Here is a 16,573-nt window from a genome sequence, read left to right on the forward strand (position 1 = left end):
GTTGCAATGCCCTTTCCCTGATTAGGCACTAATCAAGGAAATTAAGTGACTTGCCCAGATACTAGAGCTAACTAGTGTCAGAGCCTGAACTGGAGGCCACTTCTGAATCCTGGGCTCCCCCCACCCCCTTTTATTTTCTTGAGACAGAGTCTTGCTCTGCTGGCCCGGACTAGAGTTCAGTGACATCAGCCCAGCTCACAGCAACCTCAAACTCCTGGGCTTAAGGGATCCTTCTGTCTCAGCCTCCCGAGTAGCTGGGACTACAGTTGCATGCCACCATGCCCAGCTAATTTTTCTATTTTTTTGTAGAGATGAGAGGGTCTCACTCCTGCTCAGGCTCGTCTTGAACTCCTAGCCTCAAAGTGATCCTCCCACCTTGGCCTCCCAAGGTGCTAGGCTTAGAGGCCTGAGCCATTGTACCCAGCCTTCCAAACAGCTCTTTCTGATTGTTGAAGTCATGTGAGCTCTCCATGGGGGAGAAACAAAAAATATTGCACTCATCTCTTAATTTAGAAGTAACCATTTTCAACAATTTTATATAGTTCATATGTTTTTGATGATGCTGTTTATACAGATTTATATTGTGCTTTTTAAAACTTCTTATCTCAAGGCATAAGTTCTTTAGACGTGTATTTTTAGCTACTTGCATAATGTTCCAGGATATATATGATCATGCCATAATCTAACTACTCACCACAAATTTTCTACTCTTCTCATTACCCCATGGTGCTGTTTCCCTGCCGCCTGTGTATGTGTAAGCAGCAGAAAGCTTCTTTGCCCGCAGTATTTTATCTTCTCCTTTTGTTATAGACCCTAATTATTACCATATCAATATACGTCTTGCTATCTGAAAAGTCATATATGGACCTCAAAGTAACAGTCTTTTCCCTCTGAAATATTTACTATGTTCATACTTGAGAAAAGACTAGAAACTTACAACATTTCTGTATTTAGAATCTGTGATAAACAGCAAGATGATCATGTCCTGAGGTTCTTTTGGTTTGAAAATAGCTGTCTCCTTTGATTGAAACCTTATACCAAATTTCACCCTATGGTAATTAGTGCTGTTAAAAATTGAACCTAATTCTATAAAATGAGCCATGTATGCAAAGTGCTGTGTATCTGTAAACTGTTAATTTCTTGCTATTATGCAGGTATCCATCGCTATAGAAGAGGTCACACACTGTCATATACGATTTACCTTCCGACACAGGTCATCTCAGGAATGTAAGTATTAGGAGATCTGTGATGTATTTTTGTAAAAAAAAAAGAAAAAAAATTTACTTTTCCTTACAGCCCTTTGGTGTATTTAGAGAACAAGATACTTGGAAATTAAATATGTGGCAACTTGATTTCAGAATTCTTTGGTGCCAAGGAAATCAGAATCGTGAATTTTGCTGGGTTTCCAGGGTCTGTGTTAATCACTTTATATCAGAATTTCCACTGAAATCTGTTCTGTTAACACTGACATTCTCTGACATGTGAATAGATGCTCCATGACAAAAAGGGTTTGATAGCCACATAGGTGTAGGAAATGCTATATATTATATCTCCTTCTGAGACATTCACAGTGTATGTTGCTGAGAAGTCCTGCAGCAAGAAAACTGTTGAATCTCTTATCTCCAGAAATTGCCATTTTCATCATGAAAGAACTATGTCAAGTCTTGGGTCATAGTTCATGAAATGGCTTGTTCTAAAGTGTGAGCAGAGAAGAAAATTGATGGTTTTCAGATTGATCACGGAATTTCTGACAGTGTCTTGTGCTCATTCAGCACTGCATAAAAATGTAACCCCTTCTTCCAAAGTGAATTTGTCAAACACCATCCACACAGCAGGCTGCAGGCTGGGCCCCGGTGTATGACAGCCACAGGACACTGCCACTCAGAGCCTCTGGGGTCTGGTTAGGAAGATGAACAAGACAATGGGTGGTTACGTACAGAATAGTATGGCATGTACACAACAGGGGCAAAGACTTGTAAGGGAGCATGTAACACAGCACCTACCCAGACTGGGAGATGTGTGCGTGCAGTCTCCTACGTCTTAGCTGAGACTTAAAAGTTAGTAAACGTTAGCCCAGTAAAGAGTGACAAGGGGAAAATGTGTTTGGCGAATTGACATGAGCTCAGTGTGGCTGAAGTGGGAACAGCAGGGGCAATAATATCAGTCTAGCCCTGTGAAATTGCCATTTCTGTGGGTCAAAATAGTCAAACATCCATTTCGTACGGTTCTAATGTACTAAGTTAGCAGTTATGGAGGTCTGACATCGTGTGATGCTCTATTTGTACATGGCTCTGTTTAGTTTCCATAATGATCCGATAAGACACATTCTACTTTTAGCCACATTTATACATAAAGACACTAAGGCACAGAGAGGCCAGATACTCGCCTGGGGTCACAAGGCTGGCACATGAGTGAGGTGGTTTGACGCCTGGGCAATGTGATTCTAACAGGGCTAGAGCCAGATCGTGAAGGATGAAGATGTCTTTGAACCATGTCATGGAGGAACCATTAAAGGGTCGTTTCTGGTTGGGATTTTTAGGGGCCAGCACCGGTTGGTCTATGTTCGTAACAGCTTTTCTCATAATACCCCAACTCTGGAATAGCCCCGATGGCCACCAACAGGAGAATAGATAAACACACTGAGTTATAATCATACGACAGATTACTACTCAGCCAGAGTGGGGACCCAAGAGTCACAGCAGACCTCAGAGCCGTGTGACAAGAACAGGCCACCAGTTATCCCAGCCTCAGACACCAAGGCCGGGGACCCTGTGAGCTCAGAGGCCGACCCCCGAAAGACCCAGAGAGAGGGTTTTGAGACAGGGCGGTTGACTTAGATTGGATTTGATTTTGGAAACCTCACTCCGGCATGGAGAGAGCACTGGAGACAGGGGGGTTAGGAAGGTCTTCTAAAAATAAAGCGAGAAAGTGAGGGTGGCCTGGACACAGGTAGGGACAGAGGAAGGGAGAGAAAGGGGACAGGTTCCAGAGGTGTTCGAAACGTGGAGTTGACATGGGGTAGAGTTGGATCATGTCACTTACTAGGGGCTGGAGAGAGGCACACACTGGGGAGTACCAGGCAGTTTCAGTGGTACACACGGCACGTGTGGTTTCTTGCAGCTTGCCAAAGCATGTTTGTGGTGATGTGGTTGAAGTCACAGCCCAGAGCAGCATGCAAAACCAGCCGTCACGGCTGTCGCCTCCCAGTGCCTTTCCATACCGCTCAGACACGTATTTCTGTCTTTCCAGCCAGAGACAAATCAGAGCGAGCCTTCGGGGTGGCCTTTGTGAAGCTGATGAACCCGGACGGCACCACTCTGCAGGATGGGAGGCACGATCTGGTGGTTTATAAGGTGGCGCTAACAGAATGAGGCCCAGAAAACGGCTGAGAAAAATATTCACTCCCTTTTCAACTGGCTTTTAAGGCTCCTTGCAGATTTATTGTGCATAAACATCAGGAACCTCTCTAGAACTGTATGTGTTTGCCCAATAAAGTCTAGAAACCCAGAGGGCTCTGGTTGCACCAGCTGCGTGGTCTCCCGTCCACTTTCTGGAGAGAATGAGCATTATTAGTCTTCTAAGAAACATCTCACCCTCTCCTGCAAGTGGTGTTGCATGGCAGTAATAGTAAAGGGCTGGCCCCTTCTGATGTCTTTTCGTTGTCCTGCATGGCACATTGACAGTGGCACTGTCGGGCGTGGAGAGAGAGTGGCGAGTGTGGTAGGATGTGGTTTTCATATCACTGTGAACCAGATACCATTTCTCTGCGCTAGGGGCCTTGTTTCCTCCCCTACCGGTTTGGTCCCCATCCTTCCCTTCTAACAGTTGCTGAGCTATCGCTTCCACTGAAGCCTGAGGGTATCAAGTAGATGCTGGAAGATCTCATTTATCCAACACTGTCTGGCGGCTCGTTTGATTGCATCTACCTGATGAATATTTTTCTTAACATCTTAGTTTGTGAATAGCTTTGCAAGGCGCAGAGCAAGTTATTGCTTCCTCCATCAACCCAAAGAAGTATCATTGTGACCATTTATGGGTTCAAGAAAATGAAACTCAACCTTATTCTGTGATATATTTATTATTTCTAGCATAGACTTGGACAAATCTTTCTAGTTTACAACCAGGAACCACAAGTTCATTCAGTGATGAAATAATTTTTCTGGGCTCAGACTCTGTGGAAAGATACCCCAGTGTCTCAGAGGTAGAAGGGACCTTATGTATAATTACATAAAGCCACGCTTCTCCTTCTGGAAATGCACTGTGCTCGTGATAGAAGCTACTTTCCTTTGCATGTAAGAGATGTCCCCCATCATTTGGTGGGAGCATCTAACATGCTTCCTTTTTAGGGCGACAACAAGAAAATGGAAGATGCTAAACTCTACCTGACTCTGCCTGGGACCAAGATGGAGATGGAAGAAAAAGAGCTCCAAGCGTCCAAAACCCCGGCCACCTTTGCCCCAAGCAAGGACAGCACAAAAGATAGCTTTCAGATCGCCACCCTCATTTGCTCCACAAAGCTCACCCAGAACGGTAGGTGTGGTGACAACACTGACACACGTCCGCTTTCTGCTCGGTCCTCCCGGCTCCTCTGTCAGACTCACGGGGCTTTTCAGACGTTAATGTGGGTAGTGCTGATCCAGTTGTACCTCTCCTTCTGAGGTTTGGTTGTCCATCCTTCAAACAGGGTGAAAAGCATTTCAGCATTTTTAAATATCATGAAACCTATAAACATACTCATTAACAGAGACTTATGGGAAATGCAAGTCTTACGTTTCCTTCCTTCAGTGCAAGGCAGCGAGGAGCTCTGATGATGTGTTCTGCACATGCAGCGGGAGGTGTTAGTAATAAAGGTGGGGGAAGACTGGCAATGAAATGGAATCAGTCTCCTGTCCGAACAGGTGCGGCAGGGTTTCCTGTTAGAGTTGTGGTTTTCCTCCATATATTCCCCTCTCCCCCATTTTTTTCCAAGAGTCGGGGTTTTCCATAAAAGCAGCTAAATAGTTCAAAGGAGACTTCTTTTTTTTTTTTTCTTCAAATCTCTGATACCAATTTTAACCTCTCCTTGTGTGTATCAGGGCGTTTGATAGCCAATAACAGCTTCTTATTTATTTAACTTACGTAATGTCTAAGGAGTCCTACTGAATATCATAAGTCAAGAAGTAGCTGCTCGGGAGACTTGCTTAGAAATTCTGTCTCCCATATGGGATATAGGGGGATACTGCCTTTGGCCTTGTGGACAGTTTGGGCGAGGTGCCTGGCAGGAGTTCTGCTTTAAGGAAGTGCAAAGACAGACAAAACATTTTAGATAGAAGGTACCCTCAGGGGTCAGATGCTGGTTGATCTTTTTTTTTTTTTTTTTTTGAGACAGAGTCTCGCTTTGTTGCCTAGGCTAGAGTGAGTGCCGTGGCATCAGCCTAGCTCACAGCAACCTCAAACTCCTGGGCTCAAGCGATCCTTCTGTCTCAGCCTCCCAAGTAGCTGGGACTACAGGCATGCGCCACCATGCCCGGCTAATTTTTTCTATATATATTAGTTGGCCAATTAGTTTCTTTCTATTTATAGTAGAGACGGGGTCTCGCTGTTGCTCAGGCTGGTTTCGAACTCCCGACCTCGAGCAATCCGCCCGCCTCGGCCTCCCAGAGAGCTAGGATTACAGGCGTGAGCCACCGCGCCCGGCCTGGTTGATCTTTAAAAGTGGTCAGTATTAAGTTTCTTTTGGTGAATCGTGGTTGCCTGGAGAGTAAGGATAGTATTTCAACTTGGACAAGTGGCTAGATGGAGCAGAGTGAAGTTCATGGCTGAGCCATTTAGAAAAGTAAGAGCACACTCACCAAAAACTGTAAGCCAGAGAACATTCTGAGCTTTGTAGAAAACATAACAAAATTGTATCAGTAATATAACCCTTGTTGTGGAAAAAGTAAATACAATAAACTGCTGATAGGTTAAAGGCTGCAATATTTTTTGGGAGATTTTAAATGTCTTCAGACCCTTCGGCCGAGGCATTTGACTCCTAGAAGTTGAACCTAAGTAAACAATGAGAGGTGTGCACAAAGATTTATGTATGAGGATGTTCCCCTATTATTTATAACAGGGAAATTCTGGAAACAACCCAAATGTGTCCAGTAGTCAGGGTCAATGTAACTAAATTTCATGATATAATTAAGTGACAAAATATGTACAGCTGCTAAATACTGTCTTTCAAAACATAGTCAAGGACAGGGCAAATTTTTTAATAACACTGTGTATGGTGTGATCTCAGGTTTGTTTAAATACATGGGAACAATTGGGAGCCAGATTGCCTGGGTTCAAATTCCAGCTCTGCCAAATACAAGCTGTTTCATCCTGGGCGAGTGACCTGGTTTCTTCCTCTTTAAAATATGGGTAATCATAGTATATATTTCGAAGAATGAAGTAAATGAAAATAAAGGAAAACAAGACAGTGTCTAGCCTGTAGGAAACACTATATGAAGGTCAGCTCTCATTGTCATTACCATCATCATTATTTGTACAAGACTTAAAAAGGAATAATTCCAAAAGTTTGGGCAATTCTTATTTTCTTTATTCTGTTTGGTATTTTCCAAATTTTACCTGTGCAGTGTCAAAACATTATTTTTATAAGTATGGTAGTAGACTATACAGAGCGTTAATGTACTTTTAGGACTATGAAGGGATAGTTGAGAGGTACGGTACTTATTAAACATCTAGTAGATTAGCCTTTCCAGACTAGATTCAAAGAATAGCAAAGAAAGTAAGAAAGTTTGTAAAGTTAATCTGTAATGAAAAGCAAAAGGGATTTCTGTTGGAGCCAACCCATATTGTTACATTGTTTGTTATCCAGAAGTTAAAAATTCAGGAAGGTTTATTGGCAACTTGCAGTCCTCAGTTTAAACACTTGATCTGCTGTCTACTTCACCCATCTTCTAAATGTTCTTAACCTGTGCTGTCCTGAGGAGGCAGCCATTACGTCCACGTAGCTTGTGAAATTTAAATTAATTAAAATTAGAAGAGAAGCGTTTGGGGAGATACTGGCCAGAGGATACAAAATTTTAAATGAGACAGGAGGAATGGAGGAATAAGTTCAAGAGATCTATTGTACATACAGTTAATAATATATTGTATACTTTAAAATTGCTGAGAAAGTATCTATTTTAAGTGTTCTCACCACAGAAAAAGTAAGTATGTAAGCTAATGCCTATGTTAATTAGCTTGATTTAGCCATTCCACAGTGCATGCATATATCAAAATATTGTGTTGCACACCATAAATATACACAGTTTTTGTAAATGACAAATGATAAAAATGCAAATAAAATTAGGGATCAGTGCCTTAGTCACTAGTCATGTTTTAAGTTTGGTGGTCTTGTGCAGGCTGGTGTTTTTCGTATTAGACAGTGCAGATATACAGTGTTTCCATCATCACAGGACGTTCCATTGGCTGACACTGTTCTATGTGTTGTCATTCCCATTGAGATCTGCTGTTTAGATCTAAAAAAAAAAAAAAAAAACTCAACATATAAAAAAATAAAAATCTTAAATAATATCTCAGTCCGAAGGTTTGAAGAGGCGAACCTCGTCTGAACCCGAGAGGAGTGATCTCCTGCCATTGGGGGCCGAGCTCAGGGAGAAGGGGACACAGTGGGACAGTTGGAGACACCTCAGGGACGTGGCCAGCGTCAGACAGAACAGGGCGTTCCGGGGCCAGATAATCGTGCATTGTTCGTGCATTTGCTTTCTTCCGACTTCATGGAAATGATAAAGAACCAATTTAATAAAAAGCCGAAGAGCGTTAATAAACCATTACTCTTCAAGGGTGTTTGCGGAGCAGAGAGGGTGGCTGTCCCCTCTCGCTGAGACCGTGACCAAAGGCCTTTCTCCTTCCCCTAAAGGGGAATCATTCAGACTCAAAAGGCTAAAGGCCACTGAGATTTGTCACAAATCGATCTCAGAGACTCTCTTTTTTTGTTCCATTTGTTTTAAAAACACTGGAACAGCCCAGTTTGTGTGGAGTTACGTGTTGCTTGGCCCAGAGGGACCCAGAGGGCTGGGAATGGGTTAGCTGGATTCGGGGAAAAAGAGAGAAGAGTGTGCATCCCTGAGGGTGGGGGCCTCGTGCCAGGTGGGCACACTCGGCATTTTGCTTTGCCCCCACCACTCTGGGACGTGAAGGCACCAACTCTGCCATGATCTCCTCCAGTTTGGTGATCAGAAAATTTGAGTTTTAAAGTGCTAAAATATCTTGCCTAAACTCATAAGCCGTAGCCTTGGGTTTTAGAAACAGATGTTTCTAGCTCCACAGCTAATGATTTTTCTAATGTCTGTCTTTTCTTTTTAAAAGTATGTGTTCTCTAATCTTCTTCCAAAGGCAGTTACTGCCCTGAAATTTGGGGATCGTCATATCCTTGCTTTTTCTGCATAGTTTTACTATGTTTGTAGCCCCGAAAAATATGTTACCTAGTTTTGCATACTTTTTTTTCCTTTCTATAAATGGCATCGTATCCTGTATGAATTCTTCTGTAACTTGCCCTTTCACATTCAGCATTGCCAAGGATTTGGAATATCCTGTATTCTTCCACACTTCTGATGCGAATGTGAATTGGGGTAATACTTCGGGTAACATTTAGATAATATCTAATAAGGCCATAGGACAGTCATTCCCAGTGACCCAGGTGTGATTGGGGCCTGAACAATATGGAAGCTAATAAAATAAACCCACGAAGTATAATGACTATTCTAATGAACAGTATACATTTACAGCTACTTACAGATATTTATACAGATCCATTGATTAAAATTACGCATTTGCTACTTTTACTGTATAATACTCTGAATGGCAGTAGCAGCTTATTGTACTAAACAAGATGATAATATAGTCACAGTCTGAATAACTGCCATTTACCTGTGACATTTTTGATAGCTCACCGTTCATTAAAGCTATAAGTAGCTTAAAGATCCAAAATTCTGCATTTTAAATCCAAAAACACCTCAAGGTTTTTATCCCAGATTTATGCTTTGGGCCACGAATCTGTTCTAACTTGCTTTGAAATAGCGACTAGTCTGATGTGCTTGTCTGGTTATTTCTTCAGAGAATGCTGGGGGAGGCAGTAGGATAGAGTAGCAAGGACTTGGTTTTTGGAATCAGATAAATCTCTACGTAAATTCTACTAGCCCTTAGCAGTGTGTGACTTAAGTAATTTAGTTTCACAAAGCCTCAGTGTTGTCATTAAAAAATGGGGAAAAAAATTTACAGTGCAGTCGTGTGGTTGAAATGAATTAATGAACATATATATGTGTATATATAAAAGTTTCTTTTTCCCTCTGAATCCACCGATATGTAGATCAGGGACAAACTAAGGCAGCAAATTAAAGGTAGTAAAATTACGTAAGAATGCTTTTTGGGGTTTGCTTTTTATGACTATGATGTTATTAGAGAAAAGCAAGCTGCAGTCAGATAGTCTTTTATGTACTTGTACATTAGTGGTTAATTTTTTTCTCTTTGAAGAATGGGAGAGGACCACAAGGTTTTCTCTGACTTGGATAGGAGATAGTAAATTAAAAGAATACATAAGGTACGCTCTGAATTAGCCACCATTAAAAACAATAGTTATTTTCTAGAGAATTCTATAGCAGTGTCCTAAAGTGGTCCGGGTCTCTCCTTCTAATCGGTGTCTAATATTTATGGTTTGTGGTCATTCTTCCCAGTGGACCTGTTAGGCTTGCTAAATTGGCGTTCCAGCTCCCAGAACATTAAACACAACCTCAAGAAGTTAATGGAGGTGGACGGAGGAGAGATTGTTAAGGTAGGTGCATATATTCATAGTGAGACATATACCTACTGTATCGTTAGTTTACCATTTTAAATTCAACCATTGTAAATATAAAAAGTTATCTACATTGCTAAGCAAGTGTGCCAGTTTTTAAGAAAATGCTATTTTTAAACCTATTCTGTGGAAACCTGATTGTCCCCAAATTTCTGCAGTATGGAGCTGAATGAAAGTGCCAAAATAACCTCTCTGTTTTTCTTACCTTCAGTTTTTGCAAGATACACTAGATGCACTTTTTAACATAATGATGGAAATGTCAGACAATGAAACGTATGACTTCCTTGTGTTTGATGCACTGGTAAGCAGTTAAACATATTCCCTAGTCTTTATTCTCACAACTGTGTGGTTTTCAGTATTTCACTATTATAAGAAATTGTGATAAATGTCTCTCTGCCTAAATATTTATTTACCTCTCTCTGATTATCTCTTTAGGCTAAATTCCTAGAAGTAACAGATGACTTATACTCCAGGTCTTTATTTCTGTCTGTCCTGCTAGATCTCGCTTTTTGATATGCTTTTTCTTTCTCATTGGGGAAAACAAGGTGCTTTATGACACTAGAAATCAGGAACCACTTTGTTAACCTGGTTTGTCATCTAGTCACAAGCCAGGAGATGACTTTAACCAAGAACATTGCTACATGTTGTATACATGTGCTCTTGTATGTTCACGCAAGGGAGACTGAATTCACAAGTCAGAGATGAATGTTAGCCTCACTGGGTACAGGATGGACCCAGCAGACAGTTGAATTTGTCCTCCAAAGTAATGAAACATACAGCCCATTCCAAGAGCTGAACACAGAACGGGGGTAAGTGATAGAATCTAAGCAGGCCAGAGATGGCAGTGGAGGGCAGGAAGCCAAAAGGTCTAAGCCATTCCTTGTTTTCACATTGCTGGGGTGAAAGTTCAGGGCAGGCTGTCACCTGAATGTTACAGCTGAGCAGGTAAGTCAGTGGCAGCTCTAAGTGATTCACCAGCTTGGAGAGATTGATAAGTTTAAGAAGTGGGCTGGGCATTAAGGCTAAGGTTGTAAGATAAAGAGAGGAAATGCCACCCAGGTGAGATCTAACCTGGGCAGGCTCAGGTTTTGGGGAAAGAGAGATAATAGTTAATGGACACTATGCAACAAGGTCAGGAGACAAATTCCTATAGGACACAGCGGCTGGCAGTGGGCACGTATGGAAATCCCAGTGCCTCTTCCCTTGTACTTCCCTGTCTTAAGCAGGTGCAGTGTGGTTACTTATAAGTTACGCACCTGTAGCGGTGCGAGGTAACATACAAGGGGAGAGGGGGATTGGGAGACCAAACTCTGTTGACATCCAGTTACTGGGGACACTCAGACTGTACCCAGGAGAAAAGTGTCATGAAGTGTGTCACTAGCTCCATCCTTAGAGCAGAGAAAACCCCTTTCCAGAGGCTCCTTCCTCCTGCCCCATTTTCTTCCCTGACTTAGGTCACTGGTGCGCTCACTGCCCTGTCTTTGGGACAGTCAGCTCCTTGAGGCCAGGGGTGCTGGCTTGGATTGGTTTCCTCACAGCATTTAATGCAGTGCCCGACACAGACTAATGTCTCTCTTCGTGTTAAATAAATATAAACCCCCAAGAATTGACTGCAGCTGTGGATTAGTGGAGCAGGAATGCCCCAAAAATGATCAGGGAAGGAAAGGAGGCTCCAAGATGTTAAACTGCAACTTATACAGGGTCCCAGGAGTTTTGCCGTGCTGCCATTTATATTTTTCCCCTTTGGCAGGTATTTATTATTTCACTGATAGGAGACATCAAGTTCCAGCATTTTAATCCTGTACTTGAAACCTACATTTACAAGCACTTCAGTGCCACCCTGGCGTACGTGTAAGTATGATCCGTGTGTTGATAAATTGGGTTTGTGCTCTGAGGGTTGCATCCTCGGGGAAACGGGAGGGGGCTGCGTCCAGCAAACGTGGCTGCAGCGCAGACCTCTGTTCCAAGCCTCCTGGCAAAAAGAGGGAACTGTCTCAGTACCTTAACCCTGGAATGGGGGGTCAATGCCCGCCTTCCCATCTGGATGAGGCTACATATCCTTAAGGATCCAGAATATGTAGGTGAGGGGCCGGAGCCAGTTGGGAGCAGAGTCAAGGACAGATGACCAAACTCTGAGGATCTTATGGATTGGATAGTGATGGGATGAGCAGGAGGAGAGAACAAGGGGAACAAGCAGCGCGTTAAGCATTAAGCAAGACCAAGTCTGGCAGAAGAACAGCTTGTGCCCTTAACTCTGTACCACAGGTGCTTTGTAAGATGCATTTCTTAACAAGATGTGAGAAGATTTTTATTTCCTGCCTTTTGCAGGAGGAGGAGTGGTCTCTGCCTTTTCTGTAGTGTCCTCCTGTCTTTGGCTCACAAAGCCCCTGACTTAAGGAAAGCAACTAATGTCCACTCTTGCGCTTTGCCCGGAGCGCTCAGCTCATTGTGGTGTCGTACGTGCATATCGCCCCCTGGCATCCCAGCTACTGTGCAGAACGTGGTGGATGGAGCAGTTGGAGCTGGGATGGGTCAACAGTGTTCTGTGTTTTTTTGGCAATGGCTTATACCAGCTCGTGTTGGTTGCTGCTGCTGATCTGGCAGGGCAGCCGCCGACCCGATCTCTCAGCAAATGCTCCAGCCATGGGTTCTTTCCACTCAGCCGCCTCTCGTTGCACGAGGGCAGTGGCCACACGTGACAAAATCCTGTCCCTGTGGATCTTAATTACCCTGAGACAAAGCGACACTCCAAGTGGCATAATAATCTGGGTTTATTTACAAGACTTGATCAATTCTATATGTTTCCTCTGGGTCTTTTGTTTTTTATAATTGTAGAAAAACTCAGAGATTCCTAGAGGGGATGTGTAAAATATGACTGCCCTCAAAACTCTTGAGTTAGCATAAGATTAAGACCATTCCTAGCCCCAAAACTCTGGAAAGATACAAAGAGCAATCTAAAATCCTAGAATAGTTTTTGTATGTTGAGATGCTGAGAACCAGGAATGTTCTACACAATCTGATTGAGCTCTTCTAACTGTACCCAGTGAAGTTTCCAGCTGGCTCCATATTTATGGATCTCAAAGGGTTTTGGGTGGAATGGAAGGAATTAGACTTCTTTTAAAGCAACTGCTTTAGTCAAGCATAATTATTCCCTTGAAGGAAAATCTGAGGCCAGATATGGTGGCTGTTAGCACTCTGGGAGGCTGAGGTGGGAGGATCACTTGAGGGTAAAGAGTTGGAGACCAGACTGAGCAAGAGTGAGACCCCATCTCTATTAAAAATAGAAAAAAATAACCAGGCATGGTGATACACACCTGTAGTCCCAGCTACTCAGGAGGCTGAGGCAGGAGGATCACTTGAGCCCAGGAGTTTGAGGTTGCAGTGAGCTATGATGACGCCACTGTACTCTACCCAAGACAACAGAGCAAGATTCTGTCTCCAAAAAAAAAAAGCATCTCAAGGTATCTGTATGATGACATGCCAGAGATTAAAATAACCAAATAGCCTTGAGATTTGGATCACTTCACCTCTTTCATTTCTTAACCCTTCTGTTTCATCCCACAAAGGGAAAGAAAGCTCCTCCTATTTCTAAGCAGAAGGGTAGTTCCAAACCTAGACTGTGGATGAGGAAACTAAATTAGAAAAGAGTTAATTTTCCTATTCAGGGCAAATTCTAGAAGATACCATCAGAGTTACAACTTCTACTTGAAGTAGGCCAAACTCCCTTCTTAACGTGGCTTATCCAAGCTTCAGAGGGCTGTGGTGCCTATTGCCTTAATTGTTCTTTCTCACCCTTTTCAGGAAACTCTCCAAGGTACTGAACTTTTACGTGGCGAATGCAGAAGACTCCAGCAAGACAGAGTTGCTTTTTGCCGCTTTGAAAGCCTTGAAGTATTTGTTTAGGTTCATCATCCAGTCTCGAGTGCTCTACTTGAGGTAATGGTAGCTACACTAAGATGTTGATGCTATCAGCGCCTTCTTCGTGCAGTTTCCCTCATTCCTCACGCTGAGGTTGAGCATTGTTTTTTTGATACAACAATTTTTTTTTAATGGGAATCATGGCTCCAGCCACAAGCCAGGGGCATGTGCTTCCCAACAAATCTATCTTAAAATTTCTTTTAAAGATGGAAAGTCCAACTGCTCTTATTTTTTTCTTGTGAAGATTTTACGGCCAGAGTGAAGATGGAGATGAATTTAACAATTCAATCCGCCAGTTGTTTCTTGCTTTCAACACGCTCATGGACAGGCCTCTGGAGGAAGCCGTCAAGATCAAGGTCAGCAGGGGGGCGTCACGGATTCCTTTTGTAAGGCCGTCAGTGAGGGTGCTCCTCCTCCGGGACAACTTAGAACGGGCCATCATGGGAGAGAAACAGAGTGAATCGTGGTTCACGGAGAGCTTGTGAATTTTACTATGACTTGTAGAATGGAAAGGAAAAAGTCACTTACCAGTGGATAGTTCTATTTTCTTTTTCTTTTTTTTTTCTTTTTTTTTGAGACAGAGTCTTGCTTTGTTGCCCAGGCTAGAGTGAGTGCCGTGGCGTCAGCCTAGCTCACAGCAACCTCAATCTCCGGGGCTCAGCGATCCTCCTGCCTCAGCCTCCCGAGTAGCTGGGACTACAGGCATGCGCCACCATGCCCGGCTAATTTTTTGTATATATATTTTTAGTTGGTCAATTAATTTATTTCTATTTTTGGTAGAGACGGGGTCTCGCTCAGGCTGGTTTCGAACTCCTGACCTTGAGCAATCCGCCCGCCTCGGCCTCCCAAAGTGCTAGGATTACAGGCGTGAGCCACCATGCCCGGCAGATATTTCTATTTTCAAACGTCAGTTTGCCAAAGACAAGTTACCCTTTTCGACATCCCTTGAATGGCTTTCGTGACCCCTGTTTGACCCCCTGATTTCAGCAAACCGATCTCGGTGCTGTTACAGGCGATGATTTTTTATTCTTAGTTCTAGTTCTTCCCAGATGCATAAAGTCACCATCCTCTTCACTATCATCAAATTGTTAAAAATATGAAATACATAATCCCTGAAGACTCAGATTTGAACTTCATTACTTATTTCTTGCTCTGTATGTCAAGTTTGTGAGGGAGATTTAAGCATTTAACTACCTCCTTAGATAGAAAAACGAATCCCAAATGGACAGCGCCCACTAGCTGTGAACATGAGGTTTCCTGCGTTTGCAGGAAAAGGATTTTAGGAGATTGTATATAGCGACACCAGATTTCCTTTTTATTCCGAGGGTATCTGTGTCCAGTTCCCGATTGAAGTTCCGAGTGCAGCCTTTTCTTCCTGGGATCAGATAGCAATTCTGTACTTGTCCTTTGTTGTTTTTCTTACAGGGGGCGGCTTTGAAGTACCTTCCTAGCATAATTAATGACGTCAAACTTGTGTTTGATCCCGTGGAGCTCAGGTAAATGGCAAAAAAAAAAAAAAAAAAAAAAATTGTTCCTTGAGTTTAACAGAGAAGCAGCTCCCCAGCTTGGCTGGAGCCTGGGCTACTGCAGGTGGCTTTTATTTATTTATTTTTATTTTATTTATTTATTTTTTTTGTGCTTAATTTTGTGGAGGATACAAAAGCACATACAGAATCTGCCCTGAGAGAGGTTTGCACTTTCTCTGGGGAAATAAGACAGACAGACATAAAATTAGCTCCGAAGGATAGTGCGTAATGATTCGCTTCCCGCCCTCCCAGGAATGCAACGTCACGCTGCCGTGGACGTTAGAGCCGGGGAGGGCGTTTTGCACAAAGGCAGGTCCGGAAAGGGACAGTGGACATGCTTTGGCAGCTGGCGCAGTCGGCTCTAAGGCAGAGCCCCCTGGTGAGCAAGGAGTATGGTCTCCCTGCCACTGCCCAGAGACAGACTCTCGGGTCATTTGGGGGTTTTGCAGACAAACCTCTCCGTGCCCAAATCCTAGAGTGGAGGAGAGAAGTTTGCAATGATGCCTTCAGCTTGGCAGAATGAAAACACTGACTCCGGGGTTCTCTTGCAGCGTGCTCTTCTGCAAGTTCATTCAAAGCATTCCTGACAACCAGCTGGTTCGGCAGAAACTGAACTGCATGGCCAAGATAGTAGAGAGCAGTCTCTTCCGGCAGTCGGGTGAGTCTCCGCCAGAAACTGCTGCTTACTCTGAGATGCCAGCCCTGCTGCTTCTGCAGCCAGCATTGGACTTTTATCTTTTAAATGTTGATAATGTCCTAGCCAGTCGTTTGGTGGCACTTAAGGACTTCCTGGAGGACCAGTTTTAAGGAGAAGCTGAAGTTGGCACGAGCTTTCCAATAATTCCTAAAAAGACAAAATCATGTGTGCAAGACATGCAAAATCATGTCTTTAATCAAAACCATCAGCCAGTGGCTTATTAATTTTGTCTTCAAAAAACAGGGAACCCAGAAAGTAACAAGCAAACAGGAAATGTGGTCCTTTTAAATAAATTCATCTTCTTCAACCTGTGGTCATTGCATAACCTCAAAAACCAGAGGGCAAAGAGGCAGCAGTGTGCTGGATTCTACTTGCACCGGCTCAGGAGAGCTGCTATGTGCCGTTCTTCTCAACTCCATGTTCAGTGGTATCACAGTAGTTCAGTGGTATCACAGTAGTTCAGTGGCATCACAGTAGTTCAGTGGTATCACAGTAGTTCAGTGGTATCACAGTAGTAGCTGGAAATTGACCACGACAGAAGTATTTACACAAGGGCAATCGGCAAACACCATAAATTAAGGCTTCTCTTTAGGAGGCACAAGGGAGCCAGGTTAC

General features: G+C 43.2%; 1 protein-coding gene across 1 annotated transcript in view; it reads left to right on the top strand.

Annotated features, from left to right (window-relative positions):
- Positions 1 to 16,573, top strand: part of DOCK5 (dedicator of cytokinesis 5) — a 172,832-nt gene that overhangs the window by 108,038 nt on the left and 48,221 nt on the right. Inside the window, exons 16-25 of the mRNA XM_012782140.3 lie at positions 1,155 to 1,227; positions 3,250 to 3,353; positions 4,347 to 4,530; positions 9,699 to 9,796; positions 10,029 to 10,118; positions 11,568 to 11,668; positions 13,619 to 13,753; positions 13,980 to 14,091; positions 15,161 to 15,231; positions 15,813 to 15,919. Coding sequence (XP_012637594.3) covers positions 1,155 to 1,227; positions 3,250 to 3,353; positions 4,347 to 4,530; positions 9,699 to 9,796; positions 10,029 to 10,118; positions 11,568 to 11,668; positions 13,619 to 13,753; positions 13,980 to 14,091; positions 15,161 to 15,231; positions 15,813 to 15,919 — 1,075 coding nt within the window. The remainder of the gene's footprint in view (positions 1 to 1,154; positions 1,228 to 3,249; positions 3,354 to 4,346; positions 4,531 to 9,698; positions 9,797 to 10,028; positions 10,119 to 11,567; positions 11,669 to 13,618; positions 13,754 to 13,979; positions 14,092 to 15,160; positions 15,232 to 15,812; positions 15,920 to 16,573) is intronic.

The sequence above is a fragment of the Microcebus murinus genome, chromosome 24 (genome assembly GCF_040939455.1).
Source record: "Microcebus murinus isolate Inina chromosome 24, M.murinus_Inina_mat1.0, whole genome shotgun sequence".
NCBI classification, from domain to species: Eukaryota; Metazoa; Chordata; class Mammalia; order Primates; family Cheirogaleidae; genus Microcebus; species Microcebus murinus.